At 44.0% G+C, this 19,578-nt stretch overlaps 1 protein-coding gene across 4 annotated transcripts in view; it reads right to left on the reverse strand.

The window, feature by feature from the left end:
- PCSK5 (proprotein convertase subtilisin/kexin type 5) overlaps positions 1-19,578 on the reverse strand; it is a 449,573-nt gene that overhangs the window by 187,600 nt on the left and 242,395 nt on the right. For all 4 annotated transcript variants that reach the window (XM_044265871.1, XM_044265870.1, XM_044265868.1 and 1 more), the window contains exons 11-13: positions 12,383-12,500; positions 10,995-11,183; positions 1,110-1,246 (exon numbers count right to left, since the gene is read on the reverse strand). In XM_044265871.1, coding sequence (XP_044121806.1) covers positions 1,110-1,246; positions 10,995-11,183; positions 12,383-12,500 — 444 coding nt within the window. The remainder of the gene's footprint in view (positions 1-1,109; positions 1,247-10,994; positions 11,184-12,382; positions 12,501-19,578) is intronic.

Here is a 19,578-nt window from a genome sequence, read left to right on the forward strand (position 1 = left end):
GTTGTGACCTTGCCACCTGAGTGTGGGTCTTCTGGGGCAACACAGAGGAACCCCATCACAGAATTAAGGAGAAGAGATTGCCAAATGCATGGCCAAAAATGGATCTCTCAGAATGAGTACCTTTCCCTGACCGGTGGGCAAAAGTAAGGCAAATGGCTGCTCCATTCCTCTGTTCTGCTGTGTGTCTCCTTTGCCCTATGCAGCACACAATTCCCTGAGTAACACACACCCTTACAATGAATTACGGAATGTCTGGGTTAATTTCTTCTGCAACTGGGAGAGGGCTAGAACTGGATACCCATTAGTCCAAACAAGCCCTCAGGCCTGGATCTTCTTGAGATGGGCTGCACAGAGAGAGCACTGGGAAGCATGGATTTCTTAGATGACTGCAGATGCGTCCACAGCTGGGTGGGAGCTGGGGTGATTGTGAAACAGATCACCTGTCCCCGAACCAAGTACTACGTAGGGCTCCATTGTGGACGACAGAGGTGCTGTGAAAATCTTCAGTCTCCCGCCCCAAACTACATTTGTACTTTCCCTTACTTTGTGTTACAAACAAGCTTCATATTTTAGCAGGAAGATGTAGGCAGGCCATGTGTTTCTGTTAACATCATGATTTCTACATTTTACTCATCTAGAAAGTATTCCTTTCCCTTAGCTCTTAGGCTCACATGAGGCAGAATACCAACATTCATTTTTCTTTACTGGTAACCAGCATAGCTTGCACAGGCCAAGCTCAATGTCTTGTGTATACTAAAAATTAATTTTAGAACAAATTCAAAGGAACAGATAATTAAGGAAACCATCTCTAGATGAGGCAAGCTTGCTTCTGGGGGAAGCTGGTTAGATGGAGCATAGATTCTGAAGTGTCAATCAATAGCTGTCACATTTTATCTTGTACTTAGATCAAAACATTTATTCTTTGAGCCTTCAATCATTACCCCTCAAATGGTAATACTGAGAACTGGAATATGTACAGATACTCCAACTATAGGATCACATGAGAAAGGATGATGTTGATATATAAATGCAAAAACCTTCCAGGCCAAAATAGATTCCATCACTTGTTTCTGCAGAGTAAACCAAATGATAGAAAAGGGAGTTCCTACCTGGAGTCTTGAAGTTCCTCAGCTGGGAGGGGGTATCATAAACTTCAAGGATCCAGTCACCAGTGGCTCGCTCTCCCCAGCAATGAATGGTCATGAACTCCCAGTTTTTAAATCCTTCCATAGAATGATCAAAAAGCCTGTGAGATAACCAGAAAGCATTGTTTTCTATATTATTTAGAATCCAGTGAAGGTCAAGGCAAGACCATGATCAGTGATCTTTTTGTACCCATCAGCAGGTTCAGCTCAATACTAGAGGCCATTTTCCTCTTGGACATTGATAATGAGTAGACCCAAATGCGTGTCATCATTCTACCACAGGCAGAACAGACACAGTGGTGGCCTTGTAATAGCAACTCTGGAAGGGGTAAACATTTGGGTATCGGGAAAACCAGGTTATGACTCTACCCATAAGAGTGATAATACCAAGTATTAAAGGTGTGGGACAACTGAAACTCTCTTACACTGCTGATGGGAATGCCAAACAGAACAGCTGTTCTGAAAACAGTTTGGTAGCTCTTACCGTGTAACTCAACAATCCCCCTCCCAGACATTTACCCAAGAAGTGAAAACATATGTTCATACAAAGAATTCCACATGAATGTTCACAGCAGCTTTATTTGTAATTCTTGAAAACTGTTAACAACTCAGATGTCTCTCAACTAGTGAATGGGTAATCAAGTTCTGGTATATTCATATGACAAAATAGTACCCAGCAATAAAAACTATTGAACTACTAATAAATGCAACAACATGAATTAATTTCAAAAGCATTGAAGCTAAATGAAAAAAGTCAGACATAAAAGACTACGTGCTGTAGGATTCAATTTCTAGGACATTCTAGAACAGGCAACATAAACAGAAACAGATCAGTGGGTGCCAGGGGGTGGGAGGGAAGAAGGGGCATAGTGGAAGTTCCAGGAGTGACGGAATTGTTTTATATCTTGAAAATAATGGTGTATAGATATAGAGCATTATTCATCACTAAATTACTCACATTAAAAAGTGAACTGTATTGTTCATAAATTAGGACTCAGTAAAAAGACCCTGTTCAGGGTCTTAACCAGTGGTTCTTAACCAGTGAAGGAGTCCTGCCTGTAAGTTCAGCCTACATTCCGCTCTTCTAGCTCTTCTAATGATTTTCTAAGCTCTAAATTCCCTATATTAGCTATATGAAATAGCATTATTTCCTGTGATGTAATCCTGAGGGATACAAAACATGAAGGAAAAGAAGAAAACAGAATCCTCATTAAGAATAAAGAAACGTCAATAGATAATGTATAAAACAAGCACGTGAAGAAAGAGGCATGTCACTTATCTAGGCAACATTATATAGAATTGATGACCCAAAGAAATATTAAGAAGATTTCTATAGGGGGTGCCTGGCTGGGTCAGTCATTGGAACATGATCTTGGGGTCATGAGTTCAAGCCCTGTGTGGAGTGTACAACCTACTTTTAGAAAAAGATTTCTATAGAGATGGGACAATAGAAGGTTAAAAAGTTAAAGACAGGGCAAGACACAGTTTTTAAAAAAATTTTTTTATAAAGCTTAAAAAATTATGTGTGTCTAGAGAAAGAACTCGAGAGCTAGAGAGGCAAATAGGGAAGCAAGAGTATCTTTAGTATGGTCTTAGGAGCAGCCAGGTCCTGTTTTGGGGACATATCTGTCCTTCCATGGAGACAAAGTTCATGGCAACTGGATGTCGATGGCTATTCAGAACATGCAATCAACTCTCCTCAGTTTGATTTCATGCTCACCAAGGGAATTGGTGGGTATAATCTGCATGCTATGTATATCTTCCCATTGGGAGAAAAAGTGCCCTTCTGAAACCAAAAACAACCAGTTTAATCTCCTTATAATTTAATATACTAGAATTCTAATTCTTTACATACAAAAGCATTCTTTCAATATGTTTGAGGATCCCTCTAAAATGACAACTGGATCCTGAAACTGAAGGGGTAGTTGGCATAACAGGAGCATATCATGTAATTGGCGGACACTTGGCAGTTTTCTCTAGAGAAACATGATAAATGGGAAAAATCACCTCCATGTGTTCCTCAGAACTTAGAAGAAGAAAAAAGGCAAGTACTTATCAGCATTCTCAAAGTGTCTCGTGGTCAGAAAACTGGGGAAAATCTGAGAAAGGCTGAGGCAGGGTCCAACAGATCTCTTTACTGGAGAATATCCCAGATGTCTGGGATGTTCAGATATGTTTTGTTCATTTCCATAATGGGGTTCACAGTAGGAAGTGATTTTCAAAGCTTCTAAGAGTGAGAGTCCCCTTTTTTTCTTTTTAGAATATCTGTAGACTATGTGTAAGGGTTAGTTCTGAAGAGAGGAGTGGCATTTCAATGAGAGCCATATTGAATGTGGTGGCTTACCCTCATGGTAACAGGCATGGAAATAGTGGCTCCTTAGATGAATATCTTCCTAGTATGAAAGATCTATTAAAGAGCTTCACTAGATTAGGGATGGTACATTTTGTGGAGATCCTATAATGTATGCACTACCACCACAGGGCCTGCTTCATAAGCGGATGGCTTAAAACTAGACTTGGCCAGGAAGAAATTGCTGGCCCATTATATAACTGACTTACATACAGAGAGCCCTTCACATAAACCTAAGGGGGGGGGGGTAGGCTGGATGAAAAGGAGAAACAGCGGTGGGGAAGGAGGAGGCTTTTCAAATCGCCTCTCCTCTCAGACTTATGTTACAAAAGGGAGTGTGTTGATGTAGAAATGTGTGGAAGCAGAAACCAGACTAGAACCACTTCTCAGCCCACAGAGTTTAGGCTTGAGATCGCTGAAGCCATTGTGCCGTTTGAGGGCACTGGAGCAACAACTTGTCACATAATACCTTTCCAAGAGTGCCAAACTTAAAAGCAATTCCCAAACAGTTTAGACAGAGCATTTGGCTCACTGCCGCACGTCCAAAACTACAAAGGAGACTTGAGGCTACCATCACATGAAGGGCAGTCTTGTTTCCACAACCCCAGCCAACTTCTAATTACTCACGGGTCAATTATTTGACTGCTGGATTAGCAGACCCTGTGCTTCTCCCCTTCCACCCTTTCCTGTCCACCTTTGAAAATCATTCCATTGCTGCCAATCACTTTTAAATCACATTTGGAACCCAAATTAAATATAAACTGGGTGCCAAGAAGAAATACCCATAATCAGCATTCAAATAAGTGTTTCAAAGCCAGAATATAAATGGGCTTTTGTCTATCGGGCTAAGCGGTTTCCCACCCCAGTCTCTTCCCTTTATACAGAGCTGAATGCCCATTAATTTCATGTGGACATAAAAGTTGAGGAGAGGAATTAAAAATGCAGCCAAACACGATCATTGCATTTTGCTGAAAGAGTTGATGGGGAAAGAAATAGAGACACTGATGACTGCTGTTGGATAGACTAGCCTGACCATTCATGTTTCTAGTCTCACCCCGTTCTTTATTTTCTTCCGATTCAGCACTTAAACTTGTCCCAATTTTTGGCATTGTGACAGTGAACAACACAGCTTCATCTGTGTGTAACAAAAGGTAACGCTGGTAGTAGATCCGATTTGTGTTGCAAACAACACACTTGCTCAAGACAAGCAAGCGTCCAACCACACTGGACACCAGCTAAAGAGATTCTAATTGTGTGGTCTCCACTTATCAGCTAAAAAGTCCAATGCCCAGTCTGAATGTCTGTGCCGGGCCAACAGTGAAGAAACCCAACACATGCCAACGTTATCAGCATGGATGAAATGTCCACAAAGCAGGACCAGTGTGCAGAAGCCTGGACTAATTACCCCCGTGGCCTATCCATCGAAGTTGACTTCATAATCGTGTGCTCTATGAAATGATATACACCTGTGGCAGCACAAGTTACGCATCCAGTTATTAAAATGGTGCCCCACAGCCCGATCCCTGTGAGTGGCTTTCAAATAAATTACTTTGGATGAAGGCTGGTAGAAAAGACTGCCATTAAGTATAGTACATCCTTTTGAGGAATTAACTCAGGAAATAACTCATATAATTAGTGTAAGCTTTCTTCCCCCTTTCGCTAAAGAGTCTAGCCAATGTGTCAAGGCTACAACATTCTTCAGTGCTGTTGTGGCAACTAAATAACAAGACATTTTATAAGTACTGACAGCTATGTGTTATCATATAATTATTGCCCAAGTTATAAATGGATCTTAATTTCAGAATCATCTACTACTCCCCAAACAGTATTTATGTTCACTACAGAATTAGACTTTAGACAGATATTTTTAGAAGTTTCCTTTTTTTCTTTCTCTGTCCCTGAAATTACTTAATTATTATTTTCTTTTTAGTGCTTTATCGCAACTTCACGTAGGACTTACAGAGTGCTCGAAGCACTCATTTGGCTTAATTGTCATGTGTTTTTTTATTTTCGTTAGCTGTTTGGCTTTTGCAAGTTTTAAATGATTTGCTTCTGAAATAGGGTGTTTAAAATACACTATTGAGTTTTTCTGTCTCTCCTCATCGAAATTACTTCTTTAAGAAAGGCTGAGAGAGAAAGGGACTAGTTCTAGAGACCTGAAACACTAAAAAGATGAGTTTTTAAGAAAAAAGACTTTCAACCTGCATACTATTAGGACCGGGCCCAACACGCATGCCTTGTTGTGGATCTATGATGTATGCTTGTAATCTTGCAGATTTATTCCATTTAAGAGTGGATAGCTTTTATCTAAGTATCTGTTTCTGATTACAGACGCCTTTGTAAATTACTCACACAGCACCCAGCAGCGTTCTGCCTGCAAGTCTTTTGAGGACACGAACATAACAAGAATGTTGTATGAAAAGCTGGGTGATCTTTTAAACCAGTACTATTGAAAATGTGGTCTGTGGACAGGCAACTTCCACATCACCTGGAAGATTCTTAGAAATGCAGATGCATGGACCTCACCCAGACGTACAGGATCAGACTCTGGGAGAGGGGCCCAGCCATCTGTGTCTGATGGAGTCCTCCATCAGGTGCTTTGGGCAGCACTTTTGGGCACTTTTGGGCAGTGTAAATCAGGGTTAGCACTCACTAAGTGCTTACTGTGTGTTCCAGGAGTGGTGCTAAGGACTTGCTGTGAGTGATCTTACTCAACACTTGTGACAACCGTGTGAGGTGGACCCTAACCTTGGCATCTGTTTTCTAGTGGAGAGACTCACTTTTCAAAGTCAAACATAGAAATTGGTGAAATCCAGACAAGCCCAGCTCTAACTCCAAAGGCTGTACCTTCTTTTGGAGCAACGAAGAGGATTCTTATGGGGAGGCCTTACTGGAATGCAAAATTTCCACTGCCAAAGTGTAATTTTTACTGCAAGCCACAAATGCACTTCCATGGCGTGATCCTTTACGAATGTCAATAGTCTGTCATTGAACATTTGGGCAGCAACAGAAATGACTCAAATATAAACACCACATTTAAACACAGTTAATTATAGAAGCTTATAGGCTTTGCAGACTCGAAAGTGTACCTTCTCTCTACTTAAGACCATAATTAGAAGCAGAGATATTCGTCTGTAATCAAATTTAGAAAGAAAGGCAAAGTTTCAGCTTTCAGTCAGAAGCCAAAATTTGGAACAGAGGGCCAATACAGCTACACTAAATCTCCAACTCACTGACTTGGGGGGAAGGGGATACTTACGGGGAGAAAGACCGCTTTTCATAATTCTAACAAATGCAGCTGAAGGAAGAATCTCATGAAGCTGGCAAAACTTTTGCAAGGCAGAATTTGAATATGTGGTGGTATTAAAAAAAAAGGCTAATCTAAAGTTATGCTTGTCTAAAAACATGTTAAAGGAGCCCAAGCCCACTTAGATCCCCCCACCCCCCAATTCAAGACCTCCAGATTCTCCCCTGAAATAAATCATTTGTGATTATTCAGGGCGACTTTTTGCGAGGCAGGGTGCACAGGCCAAGAGGAGGACCGGGAGGGTGGGAGGGCAGGAGAAAACAAAGGGATTAGAAGAAACTAACCATTTGCCCACTCCAGGCCTGCTCTGTGTACTCATCGCTCCCACCCCCTAAATTATCAACCTGGCTTGCCAGGGGTGCTCACATGCTGGGCTAATGGGGCACGCTCACGTTGGACTAGTTTTGAACGCTGCTGCCTGCAGGTGCTTGGGTAAGTGTTCTTCCTCCAACAGCTGTTCTCCACGGGAGTTCTAGCAAGTGCCCGTCAGCCGGGACGGGGGAGGCACTGAGGGGTTCCAGACGGCCCACATGGGCAAGTGCTCAGTGACCTCGCAGAAAATCGATGCCCAAGGAATTGCTGTGTGGTGGGGATAAACAGCACTGAAACACGCGGGGATGGCTCTGGGTCACCTTAGCTCTGCCTCTTCGTCTCAAGGGACCCCTCACTCCAGAAACTTCCTGTTGTGACCTTTAAGAGGTCTCTTTCAGATACATGCCATTCTTTGCTTTAACGTGGTCCTCCTTAGAAATCTTGACTTCTTTGAAAGAAAGCTAAGTGTCCAACTGGGGTACCATTTATTGCTCTCATTAATAACCTCTGACACACAATTTCCTTCCAAAACTTGACCTAGCCCCCTTTCCTTGTAGAAGTATTGTTGCCTTGCAGGCCAACGTGAAGGCCACCAGGAGGGGAGCAGGCCTTCCCTTTGGCCCGTCCCTACCCCTCTCCTATGCTGCTTGTCCTCAGCAACCAATCCAGGGAATGGGCCTTGAAACAGGGCCAAGGTGAGGGGACAAGGACTCCGGCCCGTAGGTCAGAGACTAAAAGGTTCTGAGTAGACACTTCGTCTCATAAAAGGAGAGCTTCAGAACATGCCAGGAAGGAAAGAAAATGCCACAAAGACCTCTCTCTCCATAGCTACTTCAGTTGAAGGAATGCTGCAGGCATCAAGCACAGCAAGGGCAGGGGAGTCTGGCCTCAGAGACCGGACGTGCTTCTGGGACTGGGTGCCACTGTTTTACGCTTCAGGGATCAGCTGCTCAGAGTGATGTGATCGAGGAACCGCGGACAAATGAACTCATAACATCTTTTACATCTCTGGGGTGTCTCCAGGCCCTCTGGCCCCCGGGTCCATCCACCTCCTTCCTTTCAGCAACGAGATGGCACACACACAAAAGACCAGCCCTTGGAGACAACGTTCCAGACACAGAAGATCCACGTCGAGTAGCAACTGCATTCCCAGGAGTTTTGATGGGGAAAACTGAGGTCAACTTCCCCACTGCTGGTCACTGAGTATCTGAAACACCTGCTTTTTTTCCTTCCCACATAAGCCAAGCAGCAGTGTTGGGTTCTGCACTTTGCAAAGGGCAAAGCAAGGGGCTCCACCGCTGCGCATGCGTGCAGGACTGAAGCCTGCGCATGCGTGCTGGACAGAAGCCTGCGCCTGCGCAGGATAATCCGCCAAAGGCAGTGATGGGGTCCACAGCTCCTTGGCTTATCAGCCTCCACACTGAAGTCATCCGGGCTGAGGCCAACTAGAAATAACGGCAGAAGCAGGAAAGGCCCAGAAAGTCTGAATTTTCCAAGCCCACAGCGACCATGAAGGGGCTGTTTTCTCTTCGACAGAGGAGGTTGGAGGCGTCTCAGCCGCACATGCGTGAAGCAAACCTTTGCGCCCCCGTGTTTCACCTGCGTACTCGTTCAAGTTTAACGCAGACGAATAAAGGCAAAGAGAAAAAAAGAAAAACAGGGGAAAAGGTCTTCCCTCGCTTCAGTAGCAGCAGCTGGTGTGACCTCCTGATCACGGAACCATGCACGGGAAGGCCTCGCCCACTGGAAAGAAGCATCTGGCAGGCAGCAGCTGAGACCCGGGTTTGCGGTGGGAGGAGGGCACGGGTGGCACGTCCAGGGATCTGAGTCCAGAGCAGCCTGCCCCTCTTTGCACCTGCATCCCCTCATTCTGGCAAAGCTGCGCTGCATCAAGCCCTAAGCCCACGTTTCCCCGTGCACTGATGGAGGATGTGAAGTTTTAAAGAAGACAAGTCTGCCAAGCACAGATGCAAAATGTAATTGAAGATTTCGGATTCTGTACGCCCAGATATTATCATCCAGAACTGCTACTGCTCTCGTTCTCACAGTCCTAGAGCAGATGAATTTGGGGATTTTGCAAAGCAACTGGCACTTGCTCAATCTCGCTTTAGGTTCTGTAGGACTGCATCAGCCCCAGCCTCTCAACCCCGCTGGCCTATGGTCAGCCCTAACAAAGACCACCCCTGCCACGGTCACCTGGCTATGTGGGCAGGGGCTATGTCTGCATGAAAGACTGGCTCTCAAATATATGCCATTCAGGATAAGATTTCTGCTCCCATTAAGTATTCGTCTCAGAGGAAAAAAGATCAAATTAAAGAAGCTGTGGTTTATATTTTAGAACCACAGAGGGAACAAAGTGTATAAGACAACCTGACTTGTCCCCATTCAGGTCCCACTTTTTTTTTTTTAAAGATTTTATTTATTTATTTGTCAGAGAGAGTGAGCACAGGCAGACAGGTGGCAGGCAGAGGCAGAGGGAGAAGCAGGCTCCCCGCTGAGCAGGGAGCCCCATGCGGGACTCCATCCCAGCACGCTGGGATCATGACCTGAGCCAAAGGCAGCCGCTCAACCAACTGAGCCACCCAGGCGTCCCGCTTTTTGATAAGCACCTGCTACCCATGCTCCCAACCATTCAAAAACCTATGCAGCAAAAGAAAACTGGTTGCTCGAACATTCTGGAATTTGGGCAGGATCGTGGCAGTGCAATTACCTCCTGGATCAGTGTTTGGAGGGAGCAGGGAAAAGGCAAGAGGCTAAGACAAGAAACTGAGTACCCTCTTGGGCAATCACGATTAAAGGGCTAACCTTTACAGTCAGTCTTCAAGCCAGATCCAGCCTGCTGCCTGTTTATTTTTTCTGTAAATAAGGCTTTATTGGAAAACAGCCACACCCATTCATTCACATGGCCTAGGTGCTTTTTTGCTCTGAGGCAGAGTTGAACAGTTGCCACAGAAACATGTCCTGCAAAGCTCAAAACATTTACTAACTGGCTCCTTGCAGAAAAAAAATTTGCCCACACCTGTTTTAAAACACATGGAATGGGGCGCCTGGGTGGCTCAGTGGGTTAAAGTCTCTGCCTTCGGCTTAGGTCATGATCCCAGGGTCCTGGGGTTGAGCCCTGTGCTGGGCTCTCTGCTTGATGGGGAGCCTGCTTCCCCTTTTCTCTCTCTGCCTGCCTCTCTGCCTACTTGTGATCTCTGTCAAATAAATAAATAAAATCTTAGGGGGAAAAAACCCCAAAAAACAAAAATTAAATCTTATCAATCAATCACATGGAATTTCCTTTAACCTTGGACAAGGACTGGGCCAGAGAATTCAGTTAATCTGTAACAAACGCCAGTAGATGTTTAAGGGCAGGGGAGACAATCTCAAAGGCCTAAGGAGGTAGTGCTCTGCAATTCTTTGTTAGGAAAAACAACAGGTGACCTTCTTTTTGTGGCATCACTGCAATATTATCCAAGTATTAAATGTTACACTGTCCCATTCCTACAGATTCTAGGCAGTTTTTCATCCCTTATTTAAAAAAAAAGATTCTATTTATTTATTTTGGGGGGTGGAGGGGTGAAGGGAGAGGGGCAGAGAGAGAATCTCCAGCAGACTCCCTGCTGAGTGCAGAGCCCAACATGTGACTTGATCTCAGGACCCTGAGATCATGACCTGAGTGGAAATCAAGAGTTGGACACCACCACAACCCCGGCACCCCATACTCCTTCATTTATGTATGGGCAGTGAAAGCTCTGACTGTGCCATCTTGATATCTAAGTGCCCCCTAAGCTGGTTCTTAGGGTTGAGTCAAGAGCAGGTGACGCTCTCTACCTTCCAAAACAGCGGAGTGTTGGTGTCACCTGTATGCACCAGTGGCCAGAGGCCATCACCATACCTGTTGGCCAGAAGCTGGGACCTGGTTCCCGAGGGCGAGGTCAGGTAGATGGCCAGGTCTCCCCTCCTGGGATGGGTGATGGTTATGCGCACAACGACGTGCTCCAGGTAGTTGACGTGGTGGTTGGGGTTATCGGAGCAGCCTGAAGCTTTGTAGATGGAGCGCACCGCACTGTTGGGGCGAATGGTCCTGCAACAGAGAAAGACTGAGTGTGAGCAGAGCACTGGAGGGGCTGGGCTGCGTAGAACTGTGGGCCCGGAATGATGACGCCACATCACATGAGCCGGTGGTGGCTGATTTCTAAAGGACGCAGTGCCATCACCCAAGGTCCCTTCAAGGATTAACTCTGGTTATCAGAGAGTGGGAAAGATGCCAGTGAGAGAAAATGGGGGAAGTGGGGTTCTTTTATCTTCATGCAGGGAGGGCTATCAAACTTGAGGGTATCCCCTTGTTGAAACGCAGAGAACCGAGCCTCTGCCTGCAATATGTGATTGAGTGGGGCTTAGGGGGCTCCAAGAACGTGCATTTCTCACAAGATCCCAGGTGACAGTGATGTTGCCGATCTGTGGAATATACTTTTCGGACTACTGCTAGAGGGCATGGCGATATGGGGAAGGCTCGGGGGTTACCATGACCTTGGTTCAAATCCCTGGTCTACCACTTCCTTGCTCTATAACTCACAGGGCACACCTTTCCTCTGGCCTGAACGTGCCTGGCTTCTTCACTAGCTTTCTCCTGTGCCACTGTTCCCCCTGAACACGGGGCTCTGGTCACACTGACAACAGTTCAAGTTGGGGGTGATTCCTGAGACTGTGCCTGAAGTTTGTTTGTTTTTGGCTGTTCTTCCTATGGGGACTCTTCCTCTTCCTTCATGGTCAAAGCTTGAATTTCACTCTCTGTCTCAGAGGCGGTCATTGAACCATAGGAAAGATATGCCCCCTACTTCTTATTTTCTATCCATTTTACTTCCAACCTATTGTTATCTTTATATACTATACTGAAAATATAATTTGTAATTATATGTTATAGAGTTCAGTTTCCAGAATATCAACTTTAGGATTTTGGAGTACACTGATTTAGGGAGAACATTTGCACCCTGAAATAGAAATACTGGCCGAGTAGAAACCTTAAGAATGCCCATTTGTAAGGGTCCTCCAAATCCCCTGTTGCAAGATGCTTTTAAGGATCCTTGGATCCTATTATGTGGATTTAACAGCTTAGCATCCTAGACATTCTATGAGAATTTTATAATTACGCTAGGAAAAAAAAAACCACACACACAACACAAGATTTCGGCTTCCATAGACAACAAAGGCTGTCTAGAGCACTCGGGCCAGCCTGATCCCTTTCAGGAAATTGCTATGCTGACTGCTTGCCATGAGTATTACTTGATTTGCCGGTCTGTGCTCTCCACACACACGTGCTGCTGGGGAACGGTGGTCCACTTCTCGGCTTCTGTCACCATGGCTTCCGCATCCATCAGTCCAAATCCATACAGGTGGCTCACTAGGGGAGGCAAGAGGCTGGTCAGCTTCACGGAAGTTAGAATCAACCTAGGCTGTCTATACTGAGTTCCGGCCAAGAGCCTAGACATATCCCCATGGGATCTTAGCATTCTTTCTAGCCATGATAAAAAAAAAGAAGCAAAAAACAAATGTAACAACACATGTGAACAAACCTAACAAGGTCATAAAATGGATGTTGATTATTCAGCGATGATGTATTAGGACTCGTAACAGGACTATCGTGTATGGATTATTACCATGTGGCAGGCACTAGCCTGTCTTTTTCCATGTAACTTAACATCATGGAGATGTTAAGATGTTAAGATGCTGGTGCTATTGTGATCGTCATTCATGGTACAAGGACACTGAGGAACAGAGAGAGAACCAAGACCAAGCAGCTGTGGTTGAGCTGGATTCTAACCCACTGACTTTTGCTCCAAGGCCTTACCTGGTAACCACTTTAAGCGATGACCTCATCAATTTTGTAACATAATGAATAGGTTTAAGGAAAAAGGACAGTGTCTACACCTTCTCTTGGCACACTAAGAATGAACATGCAAGAAATGCCAGTTTTCTGACATATCCAGGAGTAAGGCCGGACATCTCGGAAGACAACAATTATTACCTTTCCTCCAGCATAGGGAAAATGGATTAAAGTTTATGCATGCAATATTTGGAGGCCTCTAGATGTGTCTTCCAATGTCGTAATCTTTTGGTTCTCAGTAAGAATACCTATTGATCTAAATCTGCATTTGACATAATGGTCTCAGAAATTTCAGTCACATACACGAATATTTTTAAAATTAATTTATTGTTACCCCCACCCCATCCCTCCAGTGACCCTCTGTTTCCTGCATATAGGAATATTTTAATGATGATACAGCAATATCCACATGTGTAGTTCTTTCTAAAAAATACTCTAAAATCCCAGCCAATACTTAAAAATCTCCACCCGGTATCAAACCATCTCTTATCTTTATATTTAACACAAAGTCCTATTGCTGCCAGATTTGTTGCCTATAAGGCATTTTCTGTATAATATTATTTTACACGAAAATATCTGTTGCTGCCCATGCTTATGGATTATTTCAGTACTTGCACTTGAAATTCAAGACACTCTATGATGAGTCCCATTCTACTTGCAAAACAACCTCTTCACCAAAATCTATGCTTAGGAAGGTCATTCCTTTACCGTTCCCAGTCATACCTTGCTTTTTCTGCCTCACTGCTTTGGCTTATGCTGAGACCCTGGCCTGGAATTCCCTCCCTCCCGCTCTCTGCAGGGTCACACTCTACTTCCAAGTTCTAGAAGGCTTCGCTAGCCTATCTTCTCCTTAAAATATCCTCTGATCAATGAAAGTCAATAGACGTTTACTGAAACTCAGCCATCTGTCATGAAGGAACTTTTCTCTTTACTAGTCCCTATAACTCTAATAAATTTGTCCGTCTGTCTGAGCTTCTGCCCAGCTAGCCATCCAGCCACCCATTCATGCATCCATCCAACATTTCTTGAGTGCCTTCTATGTGCCAGACACTGTCTTACACACTGCACTTTTTACTTATGTCTTATTAATTGAACGGCTAATTCCATGAGCAAATGTTTTTGTACCCCAACTACACTGCAAACTGCTTGATGACAGGAGCTAGGACTTATATTTCTTCATATGCTTCATGGGACTTAGCAGAAATTTATACATATGGAAAAAAAAAGAAATGACTGCATATAAAAAAGGAAAACTGTGTTAGGATTAGGAAATACTGCTTTATCCTTGCAATTTGCTAATTACATAATTCTTGGCAAAAAAAAACAGCTAACCCACAATCTCCTTGTGATATGATTGTCTATCCTGTCACCATTACTGAGTTGATTAAGTACTGCTATTTGTCCCACGTGAGAAACTCTTCATCAAGACCTATACAAATGTAAGGGCTATTATAATATCAGGTACTCAGCTGGACAGGACATACTGAAGGAAACTGAATAAACTGACCTAGGGATAGCAAGAATATTTGTGGGATTCTCATACATGTACTTTTGTAACTGCTATTATAAATGACTATTTCTTGATTAAAAAGAAATGTATATGTATTGTAAAAACCTGGAAATACAGCCAGAAAAGAATGAAGAAAGCAAAAACTCATCAATAACTTTATGACAGATTGGTAACTGTGTATTAGCAGGTCTGTAATCAACAACTTAGTTTCAGTTACAGGACATGACATGAGGCGATCTCACCTCCTTCACTAAAACAGAGTCAGAGTGATCCATGCTTTATAGGAGGAATGTCAAGTGTGGGCTTAAGGAAACCGAATTGTGGACATTTCTTATGCAAGTTCATGGATATCCCAGATTCTCACTTATCACTTAACCATCGATACAGGCAACGATCTATATCATTTCATCGTGAACATTCAAGGCATTGTTTCCCCTAAAGGGACTGAAATTATTGCCAAACGAACATTGCCATGCAAGGCTCTCTGACTCTGCCCAGTACCCAAATATCCCCATGATCGTATCAAGCGGTTTTAAAGTAGCGCAACTTATCATTTGATCTCAGTTTAGGGAAAAAAGATGAAAGACTTGATTGGCATGAGCGGAGAGGGGAAGAGGTTGGGTAGGAACTGGGGAGGGTTGGGGACTGCCTGCACTCTGGCTTAGGGGCTCTTGCTGCCTCCCCCCATCCCCGTCCCCAGTAACTGTCAGCCTAACAACCCTTAGGACCTAAATTAACACCCAGAGTCATCAAATACGACAAATGCTTCAAGCCGGAGAAACAAACTTGAGTTAAGTAGAAAAGCACCTTGAGTCTTTATAAAGGCTCTAAATTTGTTTCCTTTTCTGAGTCTATTCCTACCCTCCAGAGACAATGTCCATTCATACATCTATCCCAAGTAGATGTTCAGAAAAGAGGCTGGCTAGTTCCAGTCCAACTACAAACTGGCAGGTGAAGTGAAAAAAAAATCCTATTAATAGAATATTAATAAATGAAGGAATTCCATTAGATCGGTAAAGCCTATTTGGTCATGGAGATGTTTTGTATTTTAAAATACTGGAAATCATGTATTTGTCCACAGTCATGATACCTAGCCTAAGAAAAAAAGAAAATAAATGTGTATCTTTTTAAGAGGGGTTGTGATGTTGGCTATATACCAACTCCATGTATTCTATTGGCAATTACTTGTTTGGTTTTCAGTAAATACTAATGAGAAAATAATCGCACAAAGAACATGTTGGCGGATAAACTCTTTTAAAGCATGATGTTAACCAGGGAAATAGCTATTAAGTAGTTCGGAAGCATTAATTTTTTTTTAAAGATATGATTATAACTGACACAATTTAAAAAATAGAATACAGAGTTTTCATACTTTAAAATGACCTGTAAATCCAGAAACAGATCTTTTTTTAAAAAATTTTTAAAGATTTTATGGATTTATTTAAGAGAGAGCATGGGAAGGAGGGGCAGAGGGAGAGAGAGAACAGACTCCCAGCTGAGCAAGGAGCCCCACACGGGGCTCGATCCCAGGACCCTGAGATCATGACCTGAGCTGAAGGCAGATGCCCAACTGACTGAGCTACCCAGGTACCCCCAAAACAGATCTTTTTTGGGTGACTACCTGGATCAAGTTAGTTGGCCATCACACCATTACTGGGAACAGCCACCAGTGTCTGCAGAGCACCTGTGCTTAGAGGAGAGCTTCTATGCATACTTGTGAAGTGAAGGAACTCAACTGATAGAGGAGAAATTTTATTTAATTTACTAAGCGGCATAAAGTGTTTACGTGAGAATTTTAAGGGGAATCTAGAGCTTTGTTCTTTTTATCACCGACTTCTGTAAAGTCATCATTAACACACCATATTTATTTAAGTATAGAACCAATATTCACATTTAAAAAAAATTATGATCATAGTAAATATACCAGGAGAATAACTTGCAGTGCTATGGCCATTCGTACTGAAATTAGTTTTATTTGCACGTGTTTCTCATGCCAAGCTCAGAGTAAAACCTGAGCCTGAAAATCACTTTATGATGATCAAGCAGAGCTGTCTCTGGGCAAGCTTTGTGTAAAATGCAAAACTCTATAAAGTTAGATACTATAATGGTGTGAGGAGGAATCCAAGCAGCTCAAACTGCATTTTTCATTTCTACGAGTGTGGGCAGCAAACATTCAATTAATAGTTAGAACATTAATTAAGATTCAAAAATCAATATTTAGAAAGCTATCGAGGGAACAAAGCATGTTTACAGAATAATTAAAGATCTTGAGGCAAAGTTATTGAGGTAGATTTCACAAAGCAGAATGATGCCGGGCAAGCTGAAAAAAAGGGAATCTGCAATACTTGAAAAACATTCTATTTGCCTCATTAGGCTGCACGACTGTTTATGCAGATAAGTCAAGAAGAGTGGAATTGTCTTGTGCCCCAAGCATAGCTAGTTTTTATTCCAAGGAATCTGAAGGCTCCCCTTGCTTGCACCAGCTAGATGAACGAGAGAAGGCAAGAAAATAGATAATGTCCTCCAGCAGGTGTGTTTCCACTTTCTGATGAGACCAGAAGTGCTGAGGGAAGCTAATCGTTAAGCACATAAGGAAATGACTGCACAGTTTGGAAGCAGATACACTTAGCTGAAACAACAGCTCTAGCTAGGAGGCCTTAACAATTCCAGAGAAAAGCTAGAAAGCTCCGGGGGGGGGTGGGGTGCGGGGGGCGGGGGGGGGGGAGGGAAAGTTCCAGAGCACAGGAAGCTATAACCAGTGAGTGAACCTTGGGATACTTTTATGTCTTTTTGGTGGAGTGTCCTTCCTGGAGCCAGGAAGGACAAAAAAGATCTTTTTTAAAAAGATTTTAAAAAATTTACTTATTTGGCAGAGCAGAGAGGATGAGCAAGAGGAGCAGCAGAGGGAGAGGGGGAAGCAGACGCCCATCTGGGCAGGGAGCCTGAGGCAGGGCTCAATCCCAGGACTCCCGGGATCATGACCCAAGCAGAAGGCAGTTGCTTAACTGATTGAGCCACCCAGTGGAGTGAGTTATTTTGAAGCTTTATCTTTCCTTCTTTCTTTTTTTTTTTAATATTATACCAAATGGAAAGTTCATGCTGACTCTAAAAATAACGATTTAGTTATTTATATTTAGTAATAAATAAATAACGATTTATTATTTATATTTACGTTTAGATATATTTAGAAGGATGTGGTTGGTTAAAAAACATTTTTTGCTTTTTAAGCTTTTGAGCTTTCCTATCTTTTAATACCAATAATTGAGTGACCGGAGGGTAAACGGGCATGTTGGACCCTATTTATATTGGTTACGATGCACATGATCACCAAGATATGAAACACAGTTGGTCAATTAGGTTCCCTTATTTGATTATGAGAAAGGGTCAGTTTCAATACATCCAAATAACTGATCTGATTAGTTACCGTAACACTCGTGTGTGTAAGGCAACTACTCGATAGTCACCTCGGTGAGGGCCCAGAAGAAACAGAAAAAATGATACGTATTCTTAGGCAGGCACGAGATAAGGGCAACTTAACGATTTCACCATGAGACAGACAAATGCACCGACTGAGTAACAAGACTTGAAAAGCGCACAAAATCCATGGGTTAAAAACAAAGGAACGAACAATGGCGATGAAGGAACCTGATAGAGCCTGGTGCAGAGAAAGTGCTGGATACACGTGAGCTGAAATTTGGAGTCAGGAAGGTGACCCAGGAGGGGAAGGTGGTATTTGGATTGCGCTTTGTCACCTGGTAACTTTTCAACCAGGTGGAGATACAGGGAGGACATTCCAGGGGCCAGAACGCAGCCTCCTGGACAAAATGATGGCCAGGTCTGCATGGGGCTTCCTAGGGCGAGGAGGAAACCAGCAAGCCCAGAGTGGGCGGTGTGTGGGGTGGGTGGTCAGAAGGGGATGGGCGTTCGTGGTAAACACAGGGCAGGAAATAAGGGGGGGTGAGAACAGACTGCGGGGGGGAGCTGAGAGCCAACCATGATGGGGGGGGTGTCCTCGCCCTCGGGCTGCTGCGGTTCTCTTCTACCTATAAGTAAACCCCCAGACTGAAAGGGAGTTCCGCAAATTCCTGTCTTGAGGGGCACTGCTTGATCTGTGTGGGGGGAGCCTCCACCCTGGGATCAAAGAGGCCCCGCAGCTCTTGGAGGCCTCGCACCTTTGGGTTCTTTGATCCTCCCTGTGCTGAACCACCTGCTCTGAGGTGACTGCTCCCACCAGGGACTCCCCCCCCCCCCCCCCACCCCCTCCAGAGCCACCCCCCACCCACCTCCCGCCTTGGAGCCAGTTAATCAAACCAAGCCAAATGTGCGAAATAGGGGGGAGGGGGTGAAACAGGAGAGGACCCATGACACTTCACTTGCCTTAGGTGGCCGCTGAAGGACTGCCCTTTTCAAGTAAAAATAAATAGCAAAATAGGAAAACATCAAGTATAAGATTCCTGAGGATAAAAAGGTGGGAAGCAAAGCTCCTCAGTCCTCTATCAGCATTTCGACACCTAAATATCGCAGACAGATGGAAGGACGCTTCCAGAATTACCCACAATATCCCTTTCCTTAATCCCTTTCTCCGACATCAGTCTCTTCCTTTCATACTGTTTTAAAAGATTTCAGGGTGAAAGGTACCTAAGCTTCTTAGAAAGCCGGAGCGACAGTTACAGCGCTTTCTTCTGTCCCGTGGCGCAAAATGCAGACTGCGGGGGGGGGGGGGGGGGGGGGAGGAGCAGGAGCGACACCTGCCTTATTGTGCGCAGTTTTTTTTTTTTTTTTTTAAAAGATTTATGTATTCACCTGACAGAGAGAGATCACAAGTAGGCAGAGAGACAGGCAGAGAGAGAGAGAGGGAAGCAGGCTCCCTGCTCGATCCCAGGACCGATGCGGGGCTCGATCCCAGGACCCTGAGATCATGACCTGAGCCAAAGGCAGCGGCTTAACCCACTGAGCCACCCAGGCGCCCCGCACGGCTTGTTTTTATCTTTCCCTCGCTCTTCCTAAAATCTCAGGCTCTACTAACAACTCCAGCCAGCTCCAAACATGCCAGCCGTCACTGGCGCTGCAGAGGCCTTGCATGTG

The sequence above is a fragment of the Neovison vison genome, chromosome 9, assembly GCF_020171115.1.
Source record: "Neovison vison isolate M4711 chromosome 9, ASM_NN_V1, whole genome shotgun sequence".
In the NCBI taxonomy this organism is placed as follows: domain Eukaryota; kingdom Metazoa; phylum Chordata; class Mammalia; order Carnivora; family Mustelidae; genus Neogale; species Neogale vison.